Source organism: Limulus polyphemus, unplaced genomic scaffold (assembly GCF_000517525.1).
Source record: "Limulus polyphemus unplaced genomic scaffold, Limulus_polyphemus-2.1.2 Scaffold456, whole genome shotgun sequence".
NCBI lineage: Eukaryota > Metazoa > Arthropoda > Merostomata > Xiphosura > Limulidae > Limulus > Limulus polyphemus.
The window spans coordinates 563,023-576,196 of NW_013666066.1; the positions used below are offsets into that span (position 1 = coordinate 563,023).

Genomic DNA, 13,174 nt, shown 5'->3' on the forward strand with positions numbered 1-13,174 from the left:
TGCCAAAAGACTATAAAGTTCATTTATATATGAATAACAGATAATTCAGGCTTCAAATATTCAACAAATTCCCAGTTATTTTAAAAGTACAGTACATAGTATATTAATGAGTTACAAATGTGCTGTGTTACAACTTAATATTGTATAAGAATATGATAATCAAAGGATTTAAATATCTTTTGAGAACAAAAGTTATTGTTGTTTGTTAAATGGACTAAGTCCACACAAAACGTGTATAAACACACACACAAGCAATAAACTCATAACTAGCTTAGAGGTGCATGAAACTTAATACTTCTTATGCACAAATTAACACAGGCTCAAACATCCTTCAAACTTTTAGTCGTGTACCTTGTATGTGAGTAAAAAGTTAATCAGTGTTTAGATAATTAATTAAGCTCAAAGTTAGCTTGTAACTTAATGAATTGTGCTTCTGGTTAAAAGATGTACAATATGGCAAATCAAACAAAATAGGAACATTTCTGGCCTATACATGTTTTACAACTGGTCACATCTTACCCCTTTAGCATCTGGTAGCTTGAATGCTAAAGGGGTAAGATGTGACCAGTTGTAGAACATGTATAGGCCAATGTTCTTATTTAGTTTGATTTGCCATATTGTCAAAGGTACCAGATGCTAAAGGGGTAAGATGTGACCAGTTGTAGAACATGTATAGGCCAATGTTCTTATTTAGTTTGATTTGCCATATTTGGTAGCTTGAAAATATGGCAAATCAAACTAAATAAGAACATTTCTGTCCTATACATGTTCTACAACTGGTTTTCATATTTACCCCTTTAGCATCTGGTAGCTTGACAATTCCTCCAAATTTTTCTTCACACAAATAGTGAAATAAATTCTGAAAAAGAAAATATACTTTACATTTGTTTTTATACACTAACACATTAGATAAATGCCATTAAAAACAACAACAATGAAACAAATAAGGAAGTTAAATGTTTATATATCTATCTACTAACTAACAGTCCAATATATAACATTACGTTTTATGTGAAAAGTTCGATAAGTGAAAAGGAATTCTGGAACCAGGACTTGAACCCTGGACTTCTGGCTGTCACAGCTAATACTCTACCACCAAACCATCTTTTTTAATTAATGTTTTTTTTTCAAACAAAATTTAACGTTAAATATTATCCTTTCATTGTTTCCTAATTGAATTTAAAAACCAATTTGTACTTGTTTGTTTGTTTGTTGTTAAACACAAAGCTACACAATGTGCTGTGCCCATCGTGGGTATCAAAACCTGGCTTTTTAGTAGATAAACCTTAAAGACTTACTGCTGAACCACTGGGGGGGTATCAGTTTGTAAGTCTGTGATAGGTTTCTTATGATTTGGTCACATGCACCTATCATAGTGTAGTATGTTGGTTATGCTCACAGTGGGAAGCTTCGTGCGTGAGAACTGAGAAGGGATGGCTTGTTTTCTTGGACAGCTCACAATAGTAGAGCACTGGCCTTGGATTCAAGTCCCTGTCCTGGAGTATCTTTTCATTTTCTGGCTTTTTTACATAAGAATCATACTTACCTCATGTAAACAAGTGTATTGCACATGGTAAGGAGCTACCTTTTCTTCTCCCTTGATTTCTACACTAATATGGAGACGTATAGCACCTGACACAGCAGACTTGTCTGTTCTTTTCTCTGGAAAATTCAGACAGAAAATTATCATTTAAAATACAAAATACACACAAAATAATGACAGTTTATTAAAAAAACACAAAATATTATATGCATAAAGTCCACAGACCTACAATGTTCAAGTAAAAACATTTATCCTACTTTTCTTAAGGTGTCTTACTTGGCTTTCTTTTTTATTATATTTGCTTTCAGAAAGATTTATTAAGTGTATTGATTGATCAAGCATAGAAATGTTAAGAGTACAAAACTGATAATTAATTACAACTGGAGTAAATCACAGATAAGTAATAGATACCTAGGTTGTACCAAACATCCATTTCTCCACTCAAAGTCCTCACTTCAATGATAGTTTGCCCTAAAAAGTCATCACTTTCTCTGGTAAGTTTCTGACGTAATTTGGATTTCAAGTCATTGTCCTCATCCCTGGTAATAAATCATCATCATAAGAATTGGGATAATATTGCAATACAGGCAGTTGGTTAAGTTTAAATTAAGCTAAAGCTAAGGATAAAAAATTAACACAACATTAAAGTTATAAACAATAATTATAAGAAAAATAAAGAATGGCTACTAATTTGGTGAAAGCTAATAACATTTCGTAGAATAATTTTTATAAATGGTGATATTTTGTGGAACAGGTGAGAATCATGAATAGGTGGATGCATAAGTGTTTTATGAACTGAGAGTACACAACTAGTACAAAACTACAAGTGATGATATTCTAACCTCAAAAAAAAAGAAAGAAAATTATTCAAGCAAACATTCAGGAATCAAAATTGGTCTCAATTCTGTCTTTAAGCTTAAACACGGCTAAGTAGGAAAAAGGGATGAAACTGGTTTCTTAGTTTATGTGAAAATATTTTGTTCTAAAGTTGGGATTTATTTTTTGTGTCAGTCTAGCTAACATACATGTTACTGTGTATTTTACAATACTTATATACTTGATTCTTTGCACTGAATGCTTGTCTACCAGTAGAGATAGTAACAGAATCAGTGTCAGTTCTTCTATCTCAACTTATTGGGAGTGATTTGTAAATTGTTCCATCTTCCTTTCATAATCGTCATTGTAAAAATAAAGAAAGTTATATATATTTGTGATAACCTGAGATGTTAAAATAGTTCCTTGCTTGCTTCTGCTGGTGAATTTAACTCCATTCTTTTGGTGAGGTTTTTTACAGTAAAAGACAAAAATGTGTTTGTTGTTAAGAACAAAGCTACACAATAGGCTATCTGAGCTGTGCCCACTACAGGTACTGAAACCAGGTTTTTAGCATTATAGGCTTTGAAACTTACCATGTACTGAGTCACTAAGCCTCACAAATAGTGAACAGTACACACAAACAAACCAATAATTTAACATTTAAGATCTTTGCCAAAGGCCAATAAGTGAATGTAGGTAACTACATGTAACCTCCTCTTCTCTCTGTATATATATATATATAATCTGTTATAAAACACTCCAAGCCAAATGACCCATTTATCTTTAAATTCGTTATTAAAATTATAATATTGACTAATTTCCAATGTAACTTACCATATATAACAACATTTACCTTACATTACAGAGTTAACATATCAGGATTAACTCTTCTAAATTGTAAATAATATTCACATATGTCAGATGAACATATTAAATTAAACTGTGTAATAACAGTTGGAAAAGACAGATAATAGTCTGAGTATTTCTGTCTTTGTGGTTTCTTCGCTCAAATGATGCCAAAGATAAATTTTATATGAAAATTCTGTTAATGAAAATGCAAATGTGTATGATGAATGGCAAACCCAAACAAGAAAATATTAAAACAAAGCTACAAAATGATAAAATATAGAAATGATATATATATATTTTTTGGTCCATGCAAGATTTTTACTCAACAATAAAAGGCTCCTTAATACTTACCATACACGAACTTTGATACGATCAGATGAATTGTGGCATTCACTATCAGAAGAAAAACAAAAAAAATAATTCGCAGGTTGTTTCTGTAAGTACTTGTTTGTTACTTGTCAGTTTCTACAAACGTTTTTGAGTTGATGATTTTTTTTGACAGATATTCAAACATAAGATTCTAACTTTTAATTTGTACTATGTTTATACCATATTAGAATATTTTTCCCCAAAAATATACTGTCCTTACAATTATTTTGTATAGATGGTTCATTTTGTTATTAGACATTTCATTATAGTTACAGGAAATACAGTATTGTGTTTACTATTTATACCATATCTAATTAAATTGTTTATCACTGTTGATCACACAGAGGTTTTATTCTGCTGTATATTTAAAAACATTAAAATTTTTACCAAGAAGTTGTCTACTAGAAAAAATTCCAACACTGTCTATTTCAATTGTTTAGACAAATCATAAACATCAGCCTTAGTGGTTCTATTGGTCCACCAGCTGTCAGTACTTAACACACAACATATGACAACCGAGAAAAAACCAGAAACAAGTAAAATCACTAACCATTACCATTCACCTCAAATATCCAGTACAGTTTATATACGTACAAGTAAAATTTTTCATTCCAAACAGGGTTGAGATCTTGTGGCATGGTGCGTGTGCGCTTTTTGGTTTTCCCAACTTGGACGGTCACGTATGGGTCACTAGTCCCACTTTTGTCTTTGGCTATAAGGCCTTGAGCACAGATAACTGTAACATAGTTTATGTATTTATCAATGAGTTTTTACCTTTAAGTGCTTGCTTAGTACACACATGTGTAGCAAGATTTATGAATCTATGGGAATAAAGTTTCAATCTTACCATTATATATATTTTGTTTCATGTTTGTGTGTTTTACATTTTTTGAGGTTTCGTACCAAAGTATGTCAAACGTCTTCATCAAAGGTTTTTTTTAGGTGAACAATAAATACACTGCTAATACTAGGAAGTAGAAAATACTACTTTTCAAAGTAAAGATCATATTACACATTTTACAGTTGCTTATATCCAATCAACTCCTGCTAAATACAAGTTCAAAGTCTGTAAATCTGTGTAAATTTCAGAAAAAAAAACAACTTAAACTTTCTTAGTATCTCTTAGAATATTATCTTGATTATAAAATATGATGTTCATAATTTTTTTTTTCAGTTCTTGTAGTTCTGATAAGTTTGACAATTTAATATTAAATGAAAAATTATATTAGTTTTACAGTCTGAACACAGTTTCAACATAAAGTTTCTAAACCCACACTTACTCTTCGGAACTCTGTGTCGAAGAACAATTACACAATACACTCAGAATTTTCAATTTGACAAGTAGGATTTAGGTTCTGCATTAGAATATAAGCAATATTGTATAAAAGAATCTTCGGAACTCTGTGTCGAAGAACAATTACACAATACACTCAGAATTTTCAATTTGACAAGTAGGATTTAGGTTCTGCATTAGAATATAAGCAATATTGTATAAAAGAAATGAGGTATTTTATGAAAAACTTGAATAACAATAAATATTGAAATATATGTTAAATAGCTTTGGAAATATAAAGTATATAACAGCTAATGATACTTAAGCCTCATTGCATTTCTTCAAGTGCTATCACATATCTGAAATCTGTTGCAGAAAATTGACAATTCAAATTAAAACATACTTTTTTATGGATTAGATTGAACTTTATTCAATTATGTAACCATAAAATCTTTTTAAATTCCATTTGCCATACAATTGTAATAATATCAATTTCAATGCTAGCTTAAGATTGAGCAATAAACTTAATTCCCTTCATTCTGTATCTGCATCAAAATTGTTATTCATTCCATACTCCCAGATACAAAATCAAACAATAAAAGAATGGTCTATAACATATTATAACATACATCTATATTTAAAATAAAAACTATTCTTATGCAAATAAATATTCATTACATAAACTCCAATAATATATTATTAAACATGTACAAGAAAAGCTCATAACATAACAGTTACCTTCCTTCACCGTCTAAGCCAGAATCAAAAGTCAATAAAAGGATTTTTATTTATTACATACACCTATATCCAAATTTGGCAAACTATCAATTATTATTATATATATTTTATACTCAAATGTCATAAAAGTCTCCCATTCTATATATCTAAGTAACTGTCAGAAAATAGAAAATTATTGAAATTATCATCCATACTGCACACCTTAATCAAAACCTACCATTGTTTTTACAGTCTATATTTAATCCACACACCAAATTCAATTTAATAAGATATAATTCATCATCTTACATTCTGTACTCTTAAGTGAAAATTAAAAATATAATCATCATTCTTTCTGTGCACTTAAGTCATTGTGTAAAAGCATTAAATTATCATTTATCATGGATTAAAGTTACATGCATAATAACCATCAGAACACCCCTAATGAAATTAAAGTTTTATCATCCACTCCAAGGTTACTAATACCTGCCTCTATTAAAGTACAATCTATTCCATGCAGTTCAATACAGTAATTATGCACCTGAACAAAACTAGAAATCTACTTTTACTACAACTAAATAAAAGTGTAAAGAACATATAAGCAACTTTCCATTCAACATATCCAAAACAAAATACAGGTACACCTTATTCAAAGCCCACAGATATAGCAATTATCATCAATTCTATGCAACTAGATTAAGGCCTAAAATATGATATGTGTGTATATATATATATATATTTTGTATGTCTAAACTGAATTTTACCAAAATACAAGAACAATTGGGCATTTTGAAAGTTAGCAATAACTGGAAATTAGTATTTTTCAAGTCAGAGTAACAAGGCATAAAGTATAATTATAACTATTCTAACAGTTTATAACTGACTGCTTCAGTAAGCATCACACTTAGGAATTAATATTTTCAAGTCATAGTAACAAAGCATATTTACCTGCTGTAACTCAAATGTTTGAGACACGAAAGCACTTTGAGGCTAAACCATGTTAACATACATAAAATATCATAAAATGTACCCTTGCCATTATTGGAAATTATTTGATTTGTTTTAAGGCCACTATAAGATCATTACAAATGACTTATCTTAAATAAGCTCTATGCAGCCTGGATAAAATTTAATGAATGCTCAAAACAGGTTATCAGTATGACACATGTTTAACAAACTAAATAAAATCTTTTTTCTAACTTTCCGGAAGCCAACATAGGTTATCATACATGATAAAAAGTATCCAAAATAGTACCTGTTTTTCAGTTTATATGTAGCCACGAAACATAAATTACAGCAGAATAAGTCAATCAAACTGTTAATTTTCAATGTAGATTTCCACACATGACAAATACCAATCAAGCTCCAGCCAACACAAATTCCAATATAAAACTAACTTCAAACTGTTAATAGTCTACCTAGCTTACTATACATAACAAAACATATTAAATCAAGCTCCAGCCAACACCAAGAAAAGGTTCTTTATACATGATATGCAGCCAACATACATTACCAAGCAGACAGAAGAAGAAGTCTACCTGTAATAGCAATCTTGGCCGACCACTTGGAAGTTCCTTCCATCATTGACTGTTCAGCCTGCTGCAAGGCATCTATGTGCGTGTCAGGATCAACACCAAAGGTCAGCCTGCAACACCACAACGTCACAACTACTACATCATGCAACAAAAAACATGTTCAGAAACAAGATGCCAGCACAGTAACACTTCACAATACAAGAACACTGCACAATTACAATAGGCACAGTTCGCGAGGCACAAGAACAGATAGGTACAGCCCATGTAACCTACCAGTTATGGCTATTTTGGCTGACCACTTGGATGTTCCAACCAATACACTTTGTTTGACAGCCTTCATATGGCCAGCATGACTTTTTATATCCACACCAAAGATGTCCCTGTATTTAAATGGGGCAATAAGATTTTTAAAATAAAAATAAACCATCATCTCATGAGCCAGGATTATGAGTGGTTTTAAAAACATGAAGCAACTGGATCTCATACATGTACAGCCTGAAAATTATATAAATTACTTTTTAAATAAAGACTAAAATTTAAACATTTTTGAATGTCTGTATAATAAACAGAGTTAATGGAGCATAATAAGATGTAGCATTCCTGTTAAAACTATCAATTGTTCTTGATCATTTATCAATAAGTTAAAGAGCATTGGTAAATAGAGTAAATATAATTTCTTATTTCAGTTTCATAATCAGTTTACTTGATTTATTAAAAATCCACAGAACAAATAAGAACTCTTGTTTACTTACATTTACATAAAACAAAAATACATGCAATTGCTCCAATATATATATATATATATATATATATATTACAGTTTATGCTAAAATAGGAAGGGTATTAGGTCATACTGGGCTACAAAGCCTGTATAATGGCCATTAGATACTTGCAGCTTCAGGAAAAATCACCTCTTTTCTGTAAGTGGTTAAAGTAACTTGACGGAGAATTTATTGCACACTCGTTAAAACTGTTTTGATACTATCCAATGGAAAGCTGATTTAATCACTTAATTTATATTAGAGATCTATACATAAAGTAAACCATAATACCTTGCTAATAGTATCTTTAACTCATCAATTAGAACCTCATGTATTTAAACTGACAATACTTAAAATTCAGTTTCATATATTATCAGAATATGGGTTTCACTGCCACGTGTGAGCTGGTATTTTTCTTTATTGTGGAATAAAACTGTAGTAGAACCATGTGCTTGAAATAGATGTTTTCTGGACATGACAAAAGAAGTTGTAAGTGGGTGTGTCAATAAATGGTACTCTACGCTGAGGATTAACTGATTTTTTATAAAAATAACATTCTTAGAATGACAAAATAAGTAATAAATATTATATCAGCACTTTAAATAAAACAAATTTCAAATATTATATATATATATATATATATATATACACATACACACACACACACATGCATACATACATACTTACCTCTCAAATTATTCCATACTCATTAATTAAACATAATGTAAAAAAACAAAAAACATAATACCTTTAATAGCATAAATAATTTTTGTTTTTTCTAGCCACTCCTGACGTCTACTCTTACTGTCTATAATACTATTTTACATAACAACTGTGTTATGTGACCAATATTTTTGTAAAGTTTCCTACTCATACTTTCACCAAAATTATGGACCTCACAGTAAATAATAAACGTTTTTCAAATTAAAAAACGTACATTGTAGTTAATTCCAGATTTCCCTTGTAAAATTTATTTTGTTCTGAATTAATTTTTTTTTAAACAAACAAACACTACAGTAAATTAAAAATAATATTCTTTCTTGTACAGTGTAAATCAATTCACTTTGGTAAAAACACCAATACCATGATGAGCTGAAGAAGCAAAGTTCTGAGTTATACAATTTCTCATCAACACAAAAGAGTAGATCATACAAAATGTGACATTAATGAATTTTAGTATGATTTTAAGGTAGTGAAGACATTACAGTGTAATTTTTTGTTGATTGCTCATAAATCCAGTCCTGTCTCTTTATTTCAAGACAGTGTTTGAAGATGTTAAGCTCTCCAGTTAAAATAATAACTCCTGTTTTCTTAACCTTCTTTCAGTTTTATAGGTTCTATTATAAAACATATCTTAAAATATTAAGACAATTTTCCCCCACTCAAATTCTCATAAAGCTCCATTGTGTAACATGTTTACCTTTCACCTAAATAGACTGATCTAAGCTTAATGATACAATCTACAAATCAAAGGTGTCAAAAAACATGAAGAGCTTGATCTAGCAAATCTTCAGGTTCTACAAATTTCACAATAAGAGAAAACAAAACTTATAAGTCTTATTTATTAACTTTTCCACTTCATGTTCTGTAAATGATACTTACTTGTATTGATATAATGCTTCAACATTGCATCAGTACAAAGTCTATAACAATAATATAGACAGATTATATAATTATGAAGATAATGCTTTAAATGCCAAAGAAAATTATCAATTTTAAACACGATGATCAACTCATAAACACTGATCATATACTATGCTATAAATTCACAAATACTATTTGAAAATAAATATGGTTGATTCATATAATTTCAAATATAATACTTCTAGAAACAAAACCAAAACAGTCTTAGTTTAGATATGGCCAATTCAACAAAACCGATTACTTGCTTTGTAATATGTCATTTCTAATGGTACATGTCCAAATTATAAACATGGATAACATTCACAGATCTAAGTGCACTTCATAAGAAAGGACTCGTATATCATAATCTGAAAATGAGATTTGATATTTGTCAATTACAGCATGCATCATGTGTTTTACAACTGTTTCAAGATATTAAATAAAGTTAAATACTCTAGGTGTGGTTAACATACCTAATGAGCTCAAATATTTCTGGTTTATCCCTTTCTCTGATTTTCATTCTCTCCTTCATAGCCATGATGATGTTGTTGGCTTTGTCTTCTGCTCCATGTTTTGAACTTTTTTCTGCAGCTCCTGTTAAAACAAATATATCTTTGAATTTTCATCTTTAATCCCCAAAACAACTGGAACTGAATATCCATGTCATAATATAAAACAATAATACATAATATAGTTTATAAAACCTAATTTTATTCCAACCACCTGTTTAGAAAGAAGTATATAATGTACAACACATAGAACAGTTATGATCACCGAGTTCACCATTTTCTGTGCCCTCCCACATAGGGCATGATTTCTGAAAAATCACAAAATGTGTCAAATTACCTTGACAATAAAACGATTAGTAAATACAACCACAGAAAATAACTAATTGGAAAATGGAGGATTGAACTCGAAAGATCTGTTTCATAAATGCATATTTTGTTGTATTTCTAATTGACATGACCTTTTCTTTGCGAATTATCTTTTTTTTTGCTTTATATTTGTTTTAATGGATTTGAATTTCCACCTGTAATTATGAACCACCCGTTTTATCCTGTTTTTTCTAAAACTAACACTTAATATTAAAATATTTAAGGGACTTCATATGAATCTACAGCTTACACCTAATTTTTTCACCTTTTCAAAACAATACATGTGAGATTCCATATATACAAGCTAGAATTAGTTATTTGTAGCAAAAAAAACAGAAACTACATGCAATGATCAATATTAAAAACTTGCTACATATATTTGCAAAAATAAAAACAAATCAAGCTTGATCAGTCAGCTGTTATATAGCATCGAACATAGAATTAATTAATTTATCTATAACATGTTCAAATATAAGAAAATAATAAGTTAAGACACAAGTGACTGTGAAAGTTTATGAAAACAGAGGTATGTGCAGAAAACAAAATATAAAAACCACATATAAAAGTGAAAAATCAAAAGAAATTGATAAGTTATGTATATGAAAGCACAAAAATAAAATAAAACATGTTAAGATAGTGCCAAAACCAAAAAAACTGATAAGTCTGCTAAACTAATGAAACTAAGTCAATTATATCTAACAATGCAAAGACAAAATTAATAAGTCATTTGAAATATAAGTATGAAAACTTGAAAGTGACAACTCAGCTAACTATAACTACAAAAAACAGATTAGTTTTAAACACCAGAAACACAAAATAGATTAATGTACAAAAAGTTACATAAAATCACCAAACAATAAAACTGAAATAGAAAACTTTAAACATTCACTAATGAGTATAAACTTAATAATAAAAGTACTATAATTCAATTAACAATAAAATATCATACTTTGTAGACAGTCTGCATTCAACAAGTCCTTACACTTCTCGTGACATTTGACTCCACATTCTGTACAGCGCACACCCTGTCTAGCTATTCCCCAGAGTAAACCTTCACATTCATAGCAGTAGGTTGGAGATGTAGCAGTCCAGGGTTGAAAGTTGTGAGGAGTGGTGCTGGAAATTGGGTATATCAATGCCTGTAACGTCTTCTTGTATACGTGCATTTTCTGTGAATACAGATAGAAAAGTGTCTAATTCGAAACTGTTTCAAAATACAAAAAATCCTAAGACTGGTTTCAATTCTTGTAACAATGACAAGTTATTTTATATACATGCATTGTTTGTGAATACAGATATAAAAAATGGAAACTGGTTTAAAACACAAAGATAAAACTTAAAATTATTTTGATATTTTTTAACTTACGTTTTTTAAGTTTTAAGAAAAAATCTTCTATTATCGGAGAAAAAATAATGAGTCCATAAACAGGAAAAGCTATTAACATGTGTTACTACCAAAACTGGAAAACACATATTCAGCTATAAACAGTAATGATTAGAACTTTGAACTTCTAGCACAGTGAAAACCTATACTAACCAATTCTTCATCATTTAATGACTGTCGAGGTACCACAGATGTCAAGCCAGCATTTCTCTTAGTTGCAGCCATGGTCTAAGGGGATCGAAATAATTTTTTTTCATACAAGTGTAAAGTATAACCATGCTTTAGTTACTTTACTATTAAAATTAATTGCTTTGTCAAACTTCCAAGATTAAGTAGCATAATGTTCGTCCCAAATCATTTGAGAACTTGTATTAACTTAAATTAGAAACAGATTTACAAACTTGTTGTGTTAACTTCTAAAACATGAATTAAAATCTTAGATTTTTTTACATTGAAATTTATTCTTTCAAAACTAATTTTTTAGTTCTTAAGTATAAGATCAAACTCATAAAAAAGATTCTGATTATTTGTGTGTCAAATTAAAATAAGCAAATAACATAAGATATAGGCACTGCATAGGTATACATCAAATTGGGCTTCATTATACCCCCTAGGATATACACACAATTCTACTAAGTTATATTAATAACCTAAGAACGTAGTTTAAATACAATATATTCTAATATTTACAAGTATATTAGCAGCTTTACAGGTAATAGCAAATTAAAATGATTTGTAAACTATACCGATACATTGATGGTGTAACGTGAAATAAAAATTTCATATTTTGACTCCATATTCAATAAATAACTTTTTTATTCTTGAATATGAAATTTATAAGAAAATATAACTGTTATAATGAGCAAGAAATGTTACATCATGCAGAAAATATACCGAAGCATGCAGTTACTTAAAATTCTTCGAAGAAGATAGATGTTCACGTAATGACACTTAATAAGACAAATACCTTGAGAACCTGAGCCACAGGAAGCAACAAGAAAATGGAAGAAAACACCAGCAGAGAGTTATTTCATTATACACAGAAATAATTGGAATCATCAATACAACTATGTTATAAACATTTGCTGTTAAGATTCAATAACAAGAAACCTGTATCGCTACAGTTAAATAAATATTAATATAGCAACAAATGTAATTTAAGTCTGTTGGTATTACCACAAAGTTGAGATGTTTAATAATGTTTGTATGCATAAGTATATTAAAACTTTTGATAGAACGCAAGATGGATTTATTTTATAAGTATGTAACTGAATCTCAAAAAATATTTAATTTTTTGCATATGTTTAATTAAATAGATGTTAATTATAAAAACAACAAAGGGAGAAAAATAAAATTTACACTGAAAATCATTATTTAATCTGAACAATAAACACAAATAGAACGGTGAATACCTTAAAATAAATAACTA

At 29.4% G+C, this 13,174-nt stretch overlaps 1 protein-coding gene across 6 annotated transcripts in view; it reads right to left on the reverse strand.

The window, feature by feature from the left end:
- The window catches only part of LOC106458402 (protein unc-13 homolog B-like), a 48,492-nt gene that overhangs the window by 30,512 nt on the left and 4,806 nt on the right, over positions 1–13,174 (reverse strand). For 2 of the 6 annotated variants that reach the window (XM_022384609.1, XM_022384607.1), the window contains exons 3-12: positions 12,713–12,721; positions 11,899–11,973; positions 11,311–11,530; positions 9,960–10,080; positions 7,376–7,482; positions 7,106–7,237; positions 4,172–4,313; positions 3,560–3,601; positions 1,955–2,082; positions 1,586–1,662 (exon numbers count right to left, since the gene is read on the reverse strand). In XM_022384609.1, the coding sequence (XP_022240317.1) occupies positions 1,586–1,662; positions 1,955–2,082; positions 3,560–3,601; positions 4,172–4,313; positions 7,106–7,237; positions 7,376–7,482; positions 9,960–10,080; positions 11,311–11,530; positions 11,899–11,973; positions 12,713–12,721 (1,053 nt within the window). The remainder of the gene's footprint in view (positions 1–1,585; positions 1,663–1,954; positions 2,083–3,559; positions 3,602–4,171; positions 4,314–7,105; positions 7,238–7,375; positions 7,483–9,959; positions 10,081–11,310; positions 11,531–11,898; positions 11,974–12,712; positions 12,722–13,174) is intronic. The other 4 variants (XM_022384608.1, XM_022384611.1, XM_022384610.1 and 1 more) reach the window with 4 other exon arrangements.